This window comes from Salvia splendens, chromosome 7 (genome assembly GCF_004379255.2).
Source record: "Salvia splendens isolate huo1 chromosome 7, SspV2, whole genome shotgun sequence".
Lineage (NCBI taxonomy): Eukaryota > Viridiplantae > Streptophyta > Magnoliopsida > Lamiales > Lamiaceae > Salvia > Salvia splendens.
In genome coordinates this window covers 10302902-10321552 of record NC_056038.1, presented here as the reverse complement: position 1 = coordinate 10321552, position 18651 = coordinate 10302902, and the positions used below count along the sequence as shown (strand labels likewise).

At 38.0% G+C, this 18651-nt stretch overlaps 2 protein-coding genes across 2 annotated transcripts; one reads left to right on the top strand and one right to left on the bottom strand.

Annotated features, from left to right (window-relative positions):
• The first annotated feature begins 1771 nt into the window (after positions 1-1771).
• On the top strand, positions 1772-10570 carry LOC121741615 (phototropin-2-like). The gene is made up of 24 exons (XM_042134466.1): positions 1772-1927; positions 2076-2639; positions 2835-3017; positions 3514-3605; positions 3682-3919; positions 4163-4379; positions 4570-4640; positions 4809-4915; positions 5016-5065; positions 5147-5251; positions 5379-5438; positions 5647-5736; positions 6276-6352; positions 6519-6603; positions 6908-6988; positions 7803-7906; positions 8381-8430; positions 8769-8875; positions 9220-9339; positions 9466-9517; positions 9629-9741; positions 9812-9952; positions 10051-10160; positions 10249-10570. Exons 2-23 carry the CDS (start codon positions 2119-2121, stop codon positions 10156-10158), a joined length of 2772 nt encoding a protein of 923 aa, XP_041990400.1. The 5' UTR covers positions 1772-1927; positions 2076-2118; the 3' UTR covers positions 10159-10160; positions 10249-10570.
• Positions 10571-12539: 1969 nt separating this feature from the next.
• Positions 12540-17561, bottom strand: LOC121811622 (ER membrane protein complex subunit 2-like). Its single transcript, XM_042212498.1, has 9 exons — positions 17230-17561; positions 15930-15994; positions 15610-15658; positions 14219-14313; positions 13987-14072; positions 13849-13908; positions 13612-13693; positions 13112-13225; positions 12540-12985 (listed from the first exon to the last, which is right to left on the bottom strand). The coding sequence occupies exons 1-9, from the start codon at positions 17414-17416 to the stop codon at positions 12815-12817; spliced, it is 909 nt and encodes a 302-aa protein (XP_042068432.1). The 5' UTR covers positions 17417-17561; the 3' UTR covers positions 12540-12814.
• Positions 17562-18651: the final 1090 nt, after the last annotated feature.

Below are 18651 nucleotides of genomic sequence, written 5' to 3'. Positions count from 1 at the left end.
ACATTTTTTTGCAACTGATGGCGAATACACAAAGCAATCATTGGTGATGAAAAGTTAGCATGTCATCTATCATTACGATGGCCTTCACAACTATGGCGTCCCACCACCCACTTCCTAATCTCCCACATATCATCATGGGCCATTTGTGTAACAGATCAGCGTCGGTCTTGTTGATAATAGCTATCCCATCTTCTGTCCTCCCTGCTGGATATTTGCATAAGGCATGCCACCTTCTTAATTTTCTCTCAACAACCCTAAATTGTCGGTGTTGCCTCAGACTCCACATAGTAATAGTAGTCTTCACATGCAGCTTGCTATCAAATTTTGTTCCCTCATTAATCCGATACGGGTGTTCTTCATCCCAGTACATAGTACTGCGTTCATTACCAACTTCAGGTACCTCAGAAGGACCACTCGGCAGTCAGCGAAAATATTTCAACCCACTGTGAACGTATTCTGGAAGTGGTTGTTCACCTTGCACGACGGGTTTACACACTATCTCCTCATCACTAGAAATATCACATGAATTATCACTTAAAATATCATCAGATGATAATGACGACAATGGTGGATCAAGGTCTCCTCGTACAACATGAACATCAACATGCTCTTGAACATTCTCTTGAGTATTCAATCCAACATCAACAGCATCTGCAACATCTGTTTGCTCATTCATACTGCAATCAATGCTCATAGGTTCAACCCTCGTAGATGATCCAACACCATAATCAACAACTGGTGGGATTAAGACATTTCCAACAGACGCATACTCAACAAATAATTCAATATGACGAGTAGAATTTAAAGCCTCATTGAACATAAACATCACACTGTCATCACTGTCAACCCCAGTGCATATATAACTCGCGGTACCCAAGAAACAATGCCTCCATGATATATCGATGGAGTGTTGATTTGAATCTATCTTTATCTTAGCATATATCATTGCAACTAATTCAGAACATGAAACACACGAATTCAATACGATGGAGGCTCTCGCACGAGGTGGATCATAACCAATGCCCACTTGAGGAAGTTGAACTATTCTACCACCCCAATATAAACTCACGAATACTGGCATGATTTCTGCAAATATATATATATAAACCAACAACAATTAGTGACAATTTTTTTCTATAAACCCTAATTTAGTAAGTTTAAAATAAATTTATCAAAAACCCTGATAATATGCAAATAAACTACAAATAATGGAGGAATGTTGAAAGATTGAAGGAAACTTACCGGAATATGATGGAAAATCGACAAGAAATCTCCAAGAAATCGCCAAGGAAATCGCTGAGTTTTGTCTGCCTCTCTTTCTCTCGCTATTTTGCCTATTCAGCCTCCCTCACTACTGATTTAAGCAAATTAGAGACGCATGCCGCTCATGCGTCTCCGCCTAAGACGCATGACGCTCATGCGTCGTCCGTGAAATTTAAAAAAAAAATAAAAGACGCATGAGGGAGATGTGTCACTTCCTAAGACGCATAAGCGTCATGCGTCGTTAAAAAAAATTCAAAAAAATTGAGAGACGCATGTCCCTCATGCGTCTCCACAAAGACGCATAATCGTCATGCGTTTCATTAAAAGGAGACGCATGAGGGCGTAATAAAAAATAAGTCCAGTACACTCGAGGAATGATAAATGCAGTCTAGAACAAAAAAAAAAAGAAAAAACCCCATCTAAATCTGAATATTGGATGAACAAAATTGAGTAATTAAAAATAGACGTAGTTAACTGGGCACCAAGTCGCAGTCGAAGAGAAGGAATAATGAGTGGGGATGGTACGAACACAGCCATCGCCACGTATATTCCTGCGTTTATGTGCACCATATCTTTCCACTTATCTTTTCCCACACATAACTCCAGCTTGTTTCTCCTTCTTCAACTACTTCTTTGCATGCTGCTTCACAAAGTCTTTACTCTGGTATGAATAAATTCTCAACAATTTCAACTTGTTTGATCACCTACAACACAAATCATAATCATTTTATGCTCTATCGAAATCTTATACCATTACTATGAAATGCAGCTGCTTTGCCTAACTGTTTTATCGTTGATTCTGCAATATATAGGGGGAATTGGTAGCTGTGTTAGGTTATAATTTCATAGTTGGAAATGGAGAGGAGATCGGTAGATGTGTTTCAGCCTTCTGTGCGCCGTAGTGACGTTACTAGGACTCAAGGAAGTGGTTTTCAGGTGATTCCAATGGTAGGGGAGCCCTCTGTGCATCGGACTCAAGATAAATGGATGGCATTTCAGCCCCAGCCTACAAATTCTGAAGGAGAAAATGACAAGGAAGCAAAAATCATAGCTGAAAGAACTGCCGAGTGGGGACTTATGGTTAAGACAGGTGTGGGTGAAGGTAGCTTTCATGCCATCCCTATTGGTTCCAGAGAAGGAGACAGGGTTAGGAACTCATCCGAGAGAGCTATTGGATCAGCACGGTCATCCGGGGACTCTGTGTTTGGGTCTGAACATCCGAGGGTGTCTCAGGATCTCAAGGATGCTTTGGCTACCCTGCAACAGACATTTGTTGTCTCTGATGCAACAAAGCCGGATTGCCCGATTGTGTATGCTAGCAGTGGATTCTTCACAATGACTGGCTACTCTTCAAAGGAGGTTATTGGAAAGAATTGGTGAGATCTCACTGCATTCGTTTCACTACCTTAGACTACAAGTTCAGAAATTGTGTAATGTGAATCGAGGGGAATAAAAGAGTAAAAATGATTTGTTGATTATCACAAAGTAGGCCCATCTTAAACATATTTTTATTTGCTAAATTTTGTGGACTTTGGAAAAGGTTTAGAGGAGGTTACAGTTGTTTGTTTCAGCCGCTTCCTGCAGGGCCCGGCTACGGACAAGGATGAGGTGTCCAAGATAAGGGATGCAACTAGAAATGGATCAAACTATTGTGGGAGGCTTTTGAACTACAAAAAAGATGGCACTCCCTTCTGGAATCTGTTGACAGTCACTCCAATCAAAGATGATAAAGGAAAAACCATCAAGTTCATTGGGTATACTTTATTAACTGTTATTGTCTGATACGATGGCTGTACTTTGAACAATCAAATCCTTATGTAGAGAGTATCCTTGCTCTCTAACATGATAATGTCATAGAAAAATGGTTTAGGTCAGTTGTTAAATCATTGTGATGGAATTTTAATCGACATAGTTACCTTTTTCTGGCAAACATTTCACAGACCTTCAAATAGACATGAAGGCTTCTATTCTCACCATTTATTGAAACTGGCACACTTATTTCAATTGAATATGAAATTTGTTATGACGTTTATTTGTGTTCTTTTGTCCTGCTGTAGCTAAGACTCTTATTTAGTTTCTGCTGACTGCACTCCTCTTTCCTCCCTTAGTTGGTATCTTGCTTTGATGCTATTTTAGAAAAAATCATTTATTAGGGATTGTCTGAATACTATGGACTAATTATGTGTTGTTGCAACTCCATCCTCTAGTTAGTCCTTATTATGGCTAACAGGACAACAATTTCTTTTGCAGAATGCAGGTCGAGGTCAGCAAGTACACAGAAGGAGTGAATGATAAATCACTACGTCCAAATGGATTACCAAAGTCATTAATTCGTTATGATGGTAACCGGTCCTGCATTTTGTGATTTCTTTACATAAGAAACTTGCTTCTGGAACCTCACTTTATAGATTGCTTCAGTTCGTCAAAAGGAAGAGGCTTTAGGTTCCATCACAGAAGTTGTACAAACCGTGAAGGATCCAAAGTCGCAAATAGCGTCAAATCTGGATTACATGCTTCCTGTAATAGCTGAAAGTGACACCAAAAGCACCCCAGGGAGACGTACCCCTGAACTGGGTGGAAAGAGCAGCTTGACTCGTTCTGGTTCTCATCAGGAGACAAACAAGTCCAGAAAGTCCACACGCATTTCCTTGCTGGGGTAAGCGTGTTTATATCTGTGTTTCAGCTTGTTTCTTTCTAGGTGAAAACCAGTAAGTAGTACATGCACTTAATGTTATCTCTAATTAGAAAAAAGAGAGTGGAATGAGAACTGGAAGCTAGGAGTGAGCTTTTGTAATGATGGGATTTTGTTAAACACTACATCCTGCTAAGAGGGAGATTTTCGGTCCTTTCACTGGATCAGATTGCAATCAATTCGTTAAACTCTGGTGTTCACATGCAGTAACAAAGGGAGGACTTCAAGTACTGCAGCAATGATTGGAAATCAGCCAGATATTGAGCCAGAGATCCTAATGGTTAACGATCTTGAACGTACACAGAGTTGGGGACGAACTGACAGAGAGAGAGATATACGTCAGGGCTTTGACTTGGCAACAACTTTAGAACGCATTGAGAAGAATTTTGTGATAACAGATCCTAGACTTCCTGATAATCCTATCGTAAGAAAAATTATACGCTACAAGTGTTGCTTAAACCTCATACTAATTCTCTTCAGTTTGTTTGGGCATATTGATAGCATCTGTATGGATCATATGAACCACTCCAGACTTCTCTTTTCCGTTTCTCTCTATTGCTGCATTGCATTAATTCACTTTCTTTAACGAGTGATTCATGATATGTCTCCTTCAGATATTTGCATCAGACAGCTTTCTCGAGCTAACAGAGTTCACCCGTGAAGAAATTTTGGGGAGGAATTGCAGGTATTAATTTAATTTATGCATCATTATAGTTCGGAACATACTCAACATTTGATTTATACATGAATTATAAGAAAGTTATTTCTTGTTCTATCCATTCCTGTAACTTGTCATGTTTCTAGCAAGTAAAAATGGCTCTAGCAGAATTAAACATGGTTGAAACATATCCAGGTTTCTTCAGGGACCAGAAACCGACCAAGTTACTGTGCAAAAGATAAGGGATGCCATCAAGGAACAAAGAGAAATTACTGTCCAGTTGATTAATTACACAAAGAGTGGTAACTTATGGCTTTCGATATCCTTTACATACAAAACAAAAGGAGGATCTAATGTTTGTTCTCAAAACTGAATGCTTCTCTTTTGAAAAACAAATTTCAGGAAAGAAATTCTGGAACTTGTTTCACTTGCAGCCTATGAAAGATCAGAAGGTAGCAGCTTCATATGTTTTACTTTTTTTTAAAGGAATTTCAGTTGATTGATAACCAATTGCATTTTTTTTTATCTAACAGGGTGAACTACAATACTTTATTGGTGTGCAACTAGATGGCAGCGATCATATGGAACCTCTGAGGAACCGCCTCTCTGAGAGAACAGAACAACAGAGTGCTATATTGGTATTGCTGTTGTGACTGTCTTCTTACTTATTCTTTTAAGTTAGGATAGTTTTTTCTTTGGCATCTAATTCAAGGGAGAGTGATTACTCGACCGTTAAAAGCTCTCATGCTAAAGCTTCTTTACCAGGTTAAAGCTACGGCAGAAAATGTTGATGAAGCTGTTCGGGAGCTTCCTGATGCCAACTCGGTAAGGTATTCCTTCCTCTTTATCCTAATCTGCATCAAATATTTTCATGTTGAACATGAACTTGTTTGATCAGATTCTTTGTGGATGCGTGGGATATAGTCAGAATTTGGAACTGCTTTTACGTGTTATGATCATCTGTGACCGTTCTTGTAATACTTTGAGGTGTCAATCTCATTTTTTTGATACAAAGAACATGTTTCATGCTCAGACACCAGAGGACCTGTGGGCTTTACATTCTCAACCAGTACGGGCTAAACCCCACAGAAGGGATAGTCTTGCGTGGACAGCAATAATAAAGGTATTATATGGAATACTATATTCTACTTATTAAAGTATCCTTTAATAGCAAAGCTTTTCAAGTGAACTATTTTAATGCATAACTTCATAATATAGATGTTACTACTAGAGGTATTAATATCTAAAAGAAAGTATCCACTAGCTTTTTGCTATTTTTTTGCTATTATTCACTGAATCAACAGATATAGACATCAAAATCCTCGTTTGGGATAGAATGATATAAATAAAATATCTGTTAATAGACAAGGTCTTATTATTGACAGCTTCACTATCACACAGTGTCCTGTCAAATGAATGTGAGAAACGAAATGCTCAGTCAATGCTGCCAAACATTTCTCAGAGAAGTATTAATGTTAAGTACTCCTATAATACACAAGTGGAATAGCATGGAAAATTGAATGCCGTTAGATACAATCTCCATGACCTGGGGAAACTCCATTATTTGTTCTTTTCATCAATAATAATGTAATCCAGCAGTAATCATTAAATCACTATTCTATTTTGTCATGCATCTTATGTCACGTCATTCTTTCCTGGTAGGTTACTGAAAATGGTGAAAAGATTGGATTAAATCATTTCAAGCCCATACGTCCGCTGGGTTGTGGAGATACTGGCAGGTATACTCCCCATTCTTTTCTTGATAATTTAAACGTTTTCCTAATCGTTACATATAGCATTCTTTGATTCATGCTCACTGTACAATTCTGCTGTCACTAATCCGTGTCCTTCTGTTCTATTTTTGAAAATGGTAGTTATGTACCTTCTCATGAGGGTTTCTTGCAGTGTTCATTTGGTGGAACTGATTGGTACTGGTCAACTGTTTGCCATGAAAGCTATGGATAAATCCATGATGCTAAATCGTAACAAGGTATTCTGGACCTCTCCTCATCTTTCAGGTCATAGATCATGGACCTGTTGAGTTCAATTGTATTGTTTGGTAGTGAATCAAATTAATCCACCCAACACTACAAAATCCTTATTGATCATTTAGCCTTTCACGCAATAGATATCTTTCCCTTTTCATGCCATTCTTTGAGGACAAATAAATCATCTTTTTTCTGTAAGTTATACTAGTTGAAATACGACGACAACGTACACAGTAAACACTCATAATATGTGTAAGTTCTCTCGATATCTCAAAGTTAGAATGAGGAGTTAAAACAATTTTGCAGGTTCACCGTGCATGCATTGAAAGAGAAATTATCTCACTCCTGGATCATCCATTTCTTCCCACGCTGTACTGCTCTTTTCAGGTTCTCATTTTGAACTCAGTCAGCAGGCAAAGTGACAAAGATTTTAGATGCTCTCACAATTCGATATAAGAAAAGGCTGATAAAAGTTTGAATTCCAGCCTCTTACTAAAATTTCATTATGTTTCAAAAGCTACAAAGGCACGAGTTACGTGCTTTTGCAATACAAAGCAACATTAAGACTAAAATTCCAGCGAAGTGAAATACCTTTCCCTGTTAACAAGTGCAAGCAGCTCATATGCACAGTACTCTTTCATTTATGACGATTGCAAATCATCTAGAAATGCTGGCATGCATCACATGCTTGCTATCATGCAAAAAATTTGTTCTTTCACCAGAGACTTCATTTAAATCTTGCCCAGTGATCTATGTCACAAAGAACTTTAAGTTTGTGCTTTTGTTTGCAATTTTTCTTGAAACTGTAAGTATTTAATTTATTTTCATATTGTCCAGGCTTAAGTAAGCTAATTCATCATTTTCCATTTGTCATACTTGTACGTAAAAATTGAATACGTGCCTCAAAGGACACATAACCTTGACTTATCTTGAAGACAATGTTTGTTTCCGTTATGAAAAATATAGTGTCCAAGATCTGATACTATCTAATTAAGAGTTTTTGAACAGTGGATGTACTAGAAAAGAGAACATACATTTAGTATTCACGAACCTTAATAACACTTTTCTAAAGCATGACATGATTCACTCATTCTCCAGTCTAACTATATTATTGTATGCGACTTTTCATGGAAATTACTGGTTCAATTTTTTCAGTTCAGGATGACTTTTCATGTTCTGACGTGTACTAATTTGTGTCCAGACCCCTACGCATGTCTGCTTGATAACAGATTTTTGTCCTGGAGGAGAGTTATTTGTATTGCTTGACAAACAGCCATTGAAAATGTTTAGAGAGGATTCAGCCAGGTGATTTTGCTAAACCCGATTAGTTATAGAAAATTAAGGTTATTCTCCTGGCATTTTTATATACTATATAGAACCAAATGCATGCAAGTGCAGACTGCAGATTCATTTCCATATGCAAAAACACTGCACTTCTTTGCAGCTGTGTAGTGGTTTCAGTGAACATAAATCTTAAGTAGTCCCGGTGTTAAATGCAATGCTTACATTGCACATTAACATGACAGTTCTCTCCATGAAAATGAGAGGGGGTAGTGATTACATGGATAACAATTGTGATACTTATTAGCTAACCGTGTAGACATATAGCCCACAATGAAGTTTAGGAAATGCTTTGATGTAATATTTGAGGAGCTGCAACAGCGTGTAATTTACCCAAAACTGACATTTTGGTTTGGCTTCATATTTAACAGCATTGATGCATTATGTTCTGTTCTCTTAACAGACTTCAAATAAATGTCTTATGTCATTATTTTGTAGGTTTTATGCAGCTGAAGTCCTCATTGGTTTGGAATATCTTCATTGTCTAGGTACTTCACATTGTCTAAGTTACTAGGAAAACCCCACCTACTCTTGATGTATGCACCTTCATGCAGCTGCCGTCGTATATATGTTGCACTTCCAAGTTCTGTGGTCATGTTAATAATCATAAAAGCTGTAAATTTTCATGGGTCTACATTGCCGTATTATGCTATATTTCCTAGTGGATTTTGTTGAATCGTATCTCATAGTATAATATATCTAAATTTATTCCAAATTTCAGTTTATGTCACTTGATCAGAAGCTGTCTATCCAGATGCATATTCTCTCCTTAATGAATATTTTAGCAATGTGTTTTGTTGATCTGTTCTTTGTTGTCTTGTTACAGGAATTATCTACCGGGACTTGAAACCAGAAAATATTCTTCTTCAAAAGGATGGGCATATTGTGTTAGCTGACTTTGATCTGTCACTAAAAACACCTTCTAGACCTCAAGTATGTGAAACCTGCTTTCCTGATTATGGTTTTATTGCAGTCAGATTTTTTTTTTTTACTTGAACTGATGCTTGAGCTTCTTCTTCTTTGACATGCTTGATTTTGTATTAACAAGAACACTCTCAAGAACTTTTATCGCATCGATTAATATAGCCTTCTTGATGTACCTTTTTTGGAGATGAATCATAAACATCGATTTACTACACTCTCATTAAACAAAATCTGTAACCATTTCTTAGAAGGTCAAAACACAAGTAGATATAGTGGTTTTCAAGTGACAAATAAATTCTTGGCTAAGAGTCCTAATCTATAAATCCCATATAATAGTGATATTACTCTTTCAGGTTATTAAGCCTCCTCTACTAAAGAAACGGAGAAAATGGAGTCAGCCACCTCCTATTTTTTTCGCAGAACCAAACACACAGTCAAATTCTTTTGTCGGAACTGAAGAATACATTGCACCGGTATGACAGTGATCATTGATACTTGTATTGTGTTTGTTTCTATTAATTTGGGGATCTTTATTGCCTATTTTAAAAATGATGCTCCTGATATATACATAATCGTTTCTATTCGTGACTTGCTTACAGGAAATCATTACTGGTGAAGGTCATAGTAGTGCCATCGATTGGTGGGCTCTTGGTAAGTTTCATGAATGATTATCACATTCTCTTAGTCTCTTTTTCTCCTGGCTCTTTTATCTTGGTTAGCTCTAAAGATTTAGTTTCATGACCTTTGAATCTCAAAACTCAGGTATATTGGTGTATGAAATGCTTTATGGGCGTACGCCGTTTAGGGGGAAGAACAGGCAGAAAACCTTCGCCAATGTCCTGCACAAGGATCTCACCTTCCCAAGTAGCATTCAGGTAAATCATGATCACCACAAAGGCTGAATCATTGGGAAGACTAAGAATAGCCGCTTTTGATCAATTTCAGGTTACTCTTCCAGCAAGGCAATTGGTTCATGCATTATTGAATCGAGATCCATCAAGTCGTCTAGGATCAAATGGCGGTGCAAATGAGATCAAGGAACACCCTTTCTTCAAAGGAATAAATTGGCCTCTCATCCGTTGCACGGTAACCACTTGCAGACCATCCCTTTCTCTAATGTCAGTGCACGAGGTTTACTCAAAACGTTATAGCTGAATCCAACTTGTGTTGGCTTCTTTCCGCAGATCCCCCCGCCGCTTGATGCACCTCTTGAGCTAATCGTGAAAGAAGATGCAAAAGATGTAAACTGGACAGACGAGGGAGTTCTCGTGCATCCTATGGAAATGTTCTAGAGGTGAGCTCACAGTTTGAAGCATTGAAGTCTTTGTTAAGATATAGTAGCATTCTTTGTTCACTCCCCTTTGTTTGTTACTATCCTTTAGGCAGTATAGTACCATGATGAGATCTATTTCGTCTAGAGAGGGAGACGGACAGATGTAGCATGTTGTACAGGAAAAACACAAGAGAATAAGACTGCAGTGGATTCAACCCCTTTCAAATCAAGCAAATAGATGGTTTCAGTTAATATAGTCATTCCATCAGTTGTCACTGTGTTTTGATTGTTTGTATCTAGTGAGTGCACTCTTACCATCCACTTCTACCTCTGAACAAAGGTTTGTTTTGTATAATGATTATGCAACTCTTGTAACTATCTGTATATATTTTACAGTACCTCAAGAATAACTCCGTTTTGTGTGATGATTATGCCCTCTTTCTATTTCAATTTTCAGACATCAAATAATCCTCTGTTCTATCATCAAAAACAAATATGAATGGGTCTAAGGCCATCCGCAATGGGGCGGACGATGGCACGCCCGATGGCGCGCATCGTTCGTGCCCGCCATCGTCCGCCTCATTGCGGGTGCGTGACATAGGCCGCGGACGATCGTCGCGCCCTATACTAAGGGCGCGGAGTATAGCGTGGACGATGCCCATTGTCCGCGCCATCGTCCGCCCCATTGCGGCCTACGCGGACGATAAGCCATCGTCCGGCCCACTGTGGGCTACGCGGACGATGGCACGCGGTTTCGTTTTTTTATAAATAGAGTTCATTTGTAATTTCATTTCACGATTTCACTTTCGAAACTTATTACATTTACATAATTACTACGAAATGGATTCAAGTCCCAATAGTCCTATGTTTAGCGGATAGGCGCGTTGGCCGGGTACAAAACCCGGCGAATATCGTTCGTTCGACGCCGACTCCCAGTACGATCCCGATTTCAGTACGGAATCGTACGGGTTGTCTGACATGGAGCCGTCTCCAAACCGACCAAGCGCTCCCTCCCGCCGTGACGCCGCAGCGGCCGATCCCGAACCCGCCGCGACCGCTTCCGCCCCAGCCAAAAAGAAGCGGAACCGGCAGCGGGCGCAGAAGTTGCCGCCTCCCGGAAATTGCGATGAGTACGCCCTCGGCCGTACGAACTACACCGACGACGAAACCCTCATTTTGGCTCGGTGTTTGGTAGATATATCGGAAGACCCGATTTTCACAAACAACCAGAGGCAGGTCGCGTACTGGGAGCGCATCGTCGGCCTCTACAATGAGGCCAAGCCGCCGACCGCGTACAAGCGCAAACGTGAGCAACTCCGCAAGCACTGGGATCAAGTGAAGAAGCAAGTGAACTTGTACGCGGCGGAGCTCGAGAAGTTCACGCGGGCACAGGGGAGCGGCGAGAGCTTGAGCGACGTGCGCGCTAAAGCGTTGTTGTCGTACCGGTCGATGTACGGCGACTTCAAGCACGAGGCCATCTGGGCGCTCTTGAGGGACAAGCAGAAGTTTCAAGGTGGAATTCTGCACACTGGTGCGCCGAAGAGGACGAAGACCACCAAAGCTGGTGATTACACGAGCAGCGGCAGCGGCAATCACCCGGTTGACCTCAACCGGACGTACGTGGATGAAGGGAGTTCCGGCACACCGGTGTCCTCCCGGCGTCAAGGCTGCGAAGGCCAAAGGGAAGGCGGCCGCGACCTCATCCTCGACCGCTGCAAACCCATTTCCGTTCCCGGAAACGCTCCCGACCCAGACGGCCACCGCGTTTGAGTCGTTGGCAACAACGTCGATGGCGAGGATGTTATTGCAGACGCACAAGGCCCTCAAGAAGTGTACCGACCCCGACGAAGCCGAATATCTCCGGGCGTTAATCGATGAGCTGCGTCGGAAGTTGAGAATTGCACCGACTTAGTTGTTTTTTTTTTGTAAGTTGAATGGTGTAACTTTTTTTTATTAATGCGTCGCCATTTGTTATTTAGACGTTTTTTATTTACTTGTTACTTGTTATTTGAAAACATTTAAATTAATTAAACAAAACAATAAAATGATGATGTGGCGCGCCTTAGGGCGCCCCACTGCAGGTGGGGAGGAAGGAAGATAAAACTGATGACGTGGCGCGCCTTAGGGCGCCCCACTGCTGATGCCCTAATAGAAGTTGGGTTCTGATAGGAAGAAAGGCTAGTAGTATCACAACTATTGTGATGAGATTTTCACTAACCGATCATAATAAATTGTAACGTACTCGTCAAATTTTATTATGGTACACATCTCTCACAAAATCTGCGATTTAAGGTTTAGTAGATTTTCTTTTTCTTGTATAGATATACATAAAGAAACTGAATTACTGTCCAAAACTCAATGCCTCAACTTTTTATTAAAAAAAAAAGCCAATGCTTCATCTATTCCAAAAGTAGAAATCGATTACCAGAAATTTCAATACAATGACAATTGCAGGAAAACAAAAATACATGTTAACTAACAGGACTGAATCTTAAATGGAATCGGTTATAATCCTCTAGTATAGTCAACAATTATATTCAATCAAATTTGCTCAAATTTAAAAATTGCGTCGCTCAAGTGTAAGCAGCAGGCTAAACAATAACGTTTTCAATATATCGATCCTGAGGCACAGTATGGCCTTTCATTGAGGCATCGAGCTATCACTGAGTTATGGATCATGACGAGACTTTCAAACTTCTCAGGGCAGAACTCAGGACTGAAACTTTGGTAGGGGATTGCTGCTTATAGGCTTTCTCCAATGCTTCTGCTGAGAGAGACTGCAGTTCCGAGTTCTCTTTATCATCCTTGTTACGACCTCTAGTCAACTGTGCAAGAGCTGAAGCGCACTGGTATAGGAACATTACATTCAGTCAAACAACAAGCTTAAGGATTAAAAACGATTATTAGCATTCTTAAAAACCACACCACACACTTCAAAACCATAAACCAGATGAATTGTGATAGAGACACACCAGGCATATGCCGAAAAGAGCCCGGTTATTCTTGCCACCAGTCAGATCTATAGTTGCTGCATAATATTTCTTTGCCGCATGAAGATTTTCAACTCCTCCAAGTGTGTAGAGCACCTAGAATCAGAAACAGATAACAAGAAAATTTTACCTGATTCTGTAACAGGGCTTTAGTTGCATAAAAATGAAACATGAATCATGATTTCCTTTGTAATAATTCTGGATAAAGCTACAGGTCCTCAAATAGAAAAAGAAGAAAATGGCATTCACGAGGGCATCAAAGCCTGGAATAAAAGCATTATGATACAAATAATTTTTATGAAATGTAAACAACAATAAAGGTAGAATTTTGGGGTAGAAAATCACTATGAAGTAACAAGTTCTATATGTATGCCTCAAAGAAAAAGATAACTAGTAGCAGATGAAACCATTTCTGTGAAACACGGGGATTTAGCCTTCCACTTATATCAGCTGAAAAACAGAGTTCATTTTAAGCTACTTACATCAGCATAGGAAAGGTGGTATAGTGGAATAGTTGGGTGAGATAAGAGCAGCTCCTCGTAACAGAAGGCAGCTTGCTTATACCTAATCATTGACAGAGAAATGAGTGAGTAGAAAAAAAAAAGATCAATTGTATCATTGATATAATATTATCTAGCAACTTATCTACAAGATCAACCATGCTCAACTGCACCAACTCTCAATTTGGTAAATAAACTGACAGAGAAAGAGATACCCACATTTGAAGAGAAACATATATTTCTGCTAGTTCTCTCCATGCATCGTGATCTGCCATGAATCTGAATAACCAGCAAAAGTCAATTAAATTACCAGAAAATTCTTCATACTCAAGAAACATTTCAATTTGATTCTCTTACATTTCAAGATACTTGTTCAACCACTCAATTGCTCCTGAAAGATTTCCTTGTGCCTTAGCCATTGCTACCCTTCTTCTGTGTATCACCTGAGTATTTAATTTCAAGATCATGTTTGGACATGTTTGGATATGCATGTAACTCTTACATTTTTTCAATACATACAAATGCAATTATAGTTTCAGTACAGATCATGGAACTTAGCAATAAGTGGAAAATCAATTTCTCCATGCACCTGATCAAATTGATTCTCTTCTAAAAGGCTGGAGTAGGCCTTTTCAGCTTCTGCCCATAGACCTTTGGCTTCAAGCAATATTGCTTCCAGCCTTCCTGCGATGCAAACGGTATTAAATATACAGGATGCAAAGAACTTGAGGAATATAAGCATCACCAACTGGAAAGGTGGGAAGAATATAGAGATGACCACCACCCAAATTGCCCATAATAAATCTCAAGACAGTGGTCAATTAACATCTTCAAAAGTCTTTGTAGTTTTCCTAATAGTCATAAGACCAAGATGTTTTTTAGAAAACCACGCACATCCTAATATTTGTGAGTGGGCTACAAATAAGGGTACTCTGTTTAAATTTCAGAGATAGACTGGAGGAAACCAGGACATAATTACCAATAAACATTCAACATGTTGACAAAAAAAACACAAAGTTATTTCAAAGAGCTTCTGAAAGAGAAGGTTTATAGTTCAACAATAGAAAAATCAAACTCATACTCGACATTGAAAAACATGTGTGATAGACACCCATAAGTTCAAAAGTTTCTAATAAAAAATGAAGAGCATGTAATCATCTGGCTTACTAGTGAAAATAATACCAAAAGTGTTTGAGCTTGGATGTCTTCTATAAAACAGATTCACTATAAAAATAGACAAAGGGGAAAGTGAAACATTGGCAAAATTTTACAGATTCAAACTAGAAATATTTGATCTCTATTTTCTAGCACCTACAGACCTACTTATTCACATTTTCAGGGTTGAATATTTTGTTTCCCCTATTTTTACTGAGCTCTCACATATCTTGTACCAGACTACCAGATCACAGAAGCTCCCTTCATTGTTCCTCATATTTTCTCCTTGTGTTACTTAAATATCATATGATAGACGTATGTCCCTGGTTATGGCTTTTTTTTCACTTCTCGCAGCACCACCATTCACTAAGATACGGAATCACAACAATATCACCAACTAAATACTCTTAACCAGTAAACGGCAAGGGTGGATTGCTTTAGATATGACTATGCTTCTGCTCCAAGTTGAGGTTTTTCACAGTGCAACTGTGCAAGACCTAGTTCGTATACTGAATACTGTTGCAAGTATACTTACCCTCATCAAACGGCTAAAACAAAAACCACTCACCCGTTTGTTTCTAAACTGGTGTGTGTTCACAAAACTAATGTCGGAGTCATAAGTGGACAAAATAAGTACATACGATGATAAATATACAGATTCCACAATTTAATTTGGAAGTCAATAGAGCAATAAATCAACATAAAAGTAAAACTTTAGCTGCAGACCTTAAGTTTAGAAAAGATGGTGGAGTTTTCAGAATTACAGAATATATTATCTTTTAAATCACCAAAAAGAATATACTCCTATCTATTAGATAAACTCACCAACTCGTTTACTCTCACGAAACTTCCCCTGCAAGATCTTGATATATTCCTACAAAAAAGATCCATGCAAATAGTATGAAGGATGCATCAAGAACTGTAAGATCATCAATCAGAAATACTTAAAGAAACAAACTTCACAGTCCCGGACATGGAAGGACAGGTTATGTTTGAAGCCCAAACTAAGGTATAGCATGCTCCGCTAGCTACCATTATAAGCCACAGGCCAATAAAGTATCGAGCTCAAATTTTTAGAATCATTAAGAGAAACAGAAGACATTAGTTTAGAAATAATTTTTTACTACTTCAGATTAAACATATACCTTTGCCACATCAAGACGCTGGCAGTCCATCGCAGCAATAGCAACTTGCTCATATAAAGTCCACTCTATATTAATAAGAAGAGAGGAAACTGTCAATCTAACAATGAAAAGTAAATAAAGCAAAGGGTTACACTGTATCTTAAACCAAGCAAATTCATAGGCATTATTGAACACATAAGATATGTTATTTAAGATCATAATGAAACACATAATATCCAAAAATGAAGCCAAGATTTGCACAATAATTAAGTGGCTGCACATGTCACAAGCCTGTTCCAAGGTTTGCATTGATTAAATCTCTACACCACTCAAGAAGCATGAAAAGACCACCAAGGACTATCCAGGTACAAAAAGATTACAGAATTGTACTTACAAACATAGCGAACAGTGACACAGTGGCCACGAATCTATTAAGCAATACATTGATGAAAATAAAAATTTGTGACATAGTCAGCTCTTAACATTCAACTAAGTGCTCATCTTCCCCACCACAAATGAAAACTAAGCATTTCACATCGAACTGAAATCCCTTGGCACCCAATGTTATCAATCTCGTATGGCGGCTTATGGCGGTTTGCCTAAAAACCTCCACAGGGATATGGCGTATTGGCGTATTAGTATGGCGGATATGGCGGTAAAAAATTAAATAAATAAAATAATACTTATATATTTATATATAATTCAAAAATTAAAAAATATTAAAAATATAACATCTAAAACACTTTAAACAATTAATGAAGCATAATATACCACTATAACCACCATGTTTCTTGCATAATGCCCTATTCCTAAATGCAGTACACACGCAATGTTGTCAAATGTCGGATATGGCGGTGCTATGGCAGCGACATGGTGCTATGGCGTTTCCACCACCGAACGCCATGCCATAGTGCCATGGCTCCGCCATATCCGCTATTTGATAACATTGTTGGCACCCATGTTTTTCTGGGTGCAAAACAATGCCAGAAAGAAAAGATACACTGATGAATTAACAGATAGCGCAAGAAATATCACTTCACTCCCACAAAACAAGTGCAAGCAGGAGGTAAACTCTCAATATCCAACTTAATTAAGCACAAAACCCCCAAATAGAATCTCTTCAAAAATCGTAGTTTCAGAAACAAATCTAATTTTTCAATTGTTTAATAACTATAAACCAATTTTGGCACACATAGAGCTAAAAAGGACAAAAACAAGTACACACACGATCACCAATTCAAAATCAAAATTAAAGATCCAATACACGCACGTTCAATCTAAACCCAAAAAACTCGATCTTTAATGAGTGAGAGAAGATCACCTTCTAGGCCAAGTGCAGATCGCTTCTTAGGGTCGCTGAGAATGGCGGAGCCGTACTTGAAGACTCTGTCGGAGCGGCGGAGCTTGAGCTTCCTGACGAGGCAGAGGTACTCCCACGCGCCGCCACCGCCGTTCTCCACTTGATTCTCCAATCTAATCAGTTGTTCTTCCTCTGTTTTGCTCACCATCTTCACACTCTTAGAGCTTTGACGTGTGTGTGCGGTGACGAGCAAAGTAGGAGAGCGGCCGGAGAAACCCAAAATCAAAATTTAATCTTTGCTTTGGTATTATTATATCTTGGTTGATTGAATCTAACTAGAATTCATTCACCGCTTTTTAATCATAAAGCTTAACCTAATGTTAACAAACTAAAGCGTAATTACATTTAATTTAAATTAATAAATCATTACTTTATACAGTTGTTTTTATGTTATCAAGTGGGTTTGGAGGTATAAGATATATTGGCTAATTATGAATATTTCTATATAATTTGTGGGGAGTGTTATATTGCTAACTCAATACTTAATTGTTAAAAGCCTAGAATATGGATAAGATAAAAAAAAAATACTATCTCATAACTTTTGAAAAATTAGTTGTAACTAACTTTTGAAAAATATCTCATAACTTTAAAACGCATATAACTTTTTTGATTTAAATTATTTTTTTACATAACATATATCAAATTAAAGATAATTTCATAAGGATTCCAACGAGATCTCACTTGCATATGTTCCGATGTCAAAATTTGAAAAAAATTCAAAAATTTTCATAAATTTCGTTAACCGCTTTATATCAATAGACGACACATAATATGTCAATACAATGCTTGTATAATATCATTATGTAATTGTATTGACATTGTCATGTCTTTGGGTTGATGTATTTTGGGTTGATGTATTTCATACACTGTATTGACATTGTGTTTCTAAATCTCAAATTAAATAGTTGCTATTATATTTTTAATATTAAAAAATGAAAAACGTAAATTACACATGACAAATTATAGACCACAATATTTCTAAAATCATATAATCTTAAATTAATTGTAGTTAGCAATTAAATGATGAGTTAGCAATTGATCACTTCTCATTCCCATTCGCGTAATAATTAAATTAGATTATATACCTTTCACTAAGAGGATGTTAATTAAAGTAGACGCTATCCATCATTCAATGGTTAAATTTATAATTGTGTGTAAGTAGTGGTTTTGGTGATATAAGATATATTGGCTAATTATGAATATTTCTATATAATTCGCTTAATAATTAAAATTATTTTAAATATTTAAATACTTTTCAATAAGAGCTAGTTAATTAAACTAGGCGTAAAATGTAAGATAGTTGTAATACATGTTTTGTACCAACTCAGGTGTACTTGTTATGATATAGTAGTATATATAGTCTTTCCATTTCAAATAAAACAA

What these genes read in the sequence shown, in the direction of transcription:
- LOC121741615 (XM_042134466.1), top strand. Translation starts at nt 2,119, where the DNA reads ATGGAGAGGAGATCGGTAGATGTGTTTCAGCCTTCTGTGCGCCGTAGT. An exon ending in CATCGATTGGTGGGCTCTTG is followed by an intron (nt 9,518 to 9,628) that starts GTAAGTTTCATG and finishes CTCAAAACTCAG; the next exon opens with GTATATTGGTGTATGAAATG. An exon ending in GGCCTCTCATCCGTTGCACG is followed by an intron (nt 9,953 to 10,050) that starts GTAACCACTTGC and finishes TTCTTTCCGCAG; the next exon opens with ATCCCCCCGCCGCTTGATGC.
- LOC121811622 (XM_042212498.1), bottom strand. Translation starts at nt 17,416, where the DNA reads ATGGTGAGCAAAACAGAGGAAGAACAACTGATTAGATTGGAGAATCAA. An exon ending in ATCTGCACTTGGCCTAGAAG is followed by an intron (nt 15,995 to 17,229) that starts GTGATCTTCTCT and finishes TTATTAATATAG; the next exon opens with AGTGGACTTTATATGAGCAA. An exon ending in AGCGTCTTGATGTGGCAAAG is followed by an intron (nt 15,659 to 15,929) that starts GTATATGTTTAA and finishes TCTTTTTTGTAG; the next exon opens with GAATATATCAAGATCTTGCA.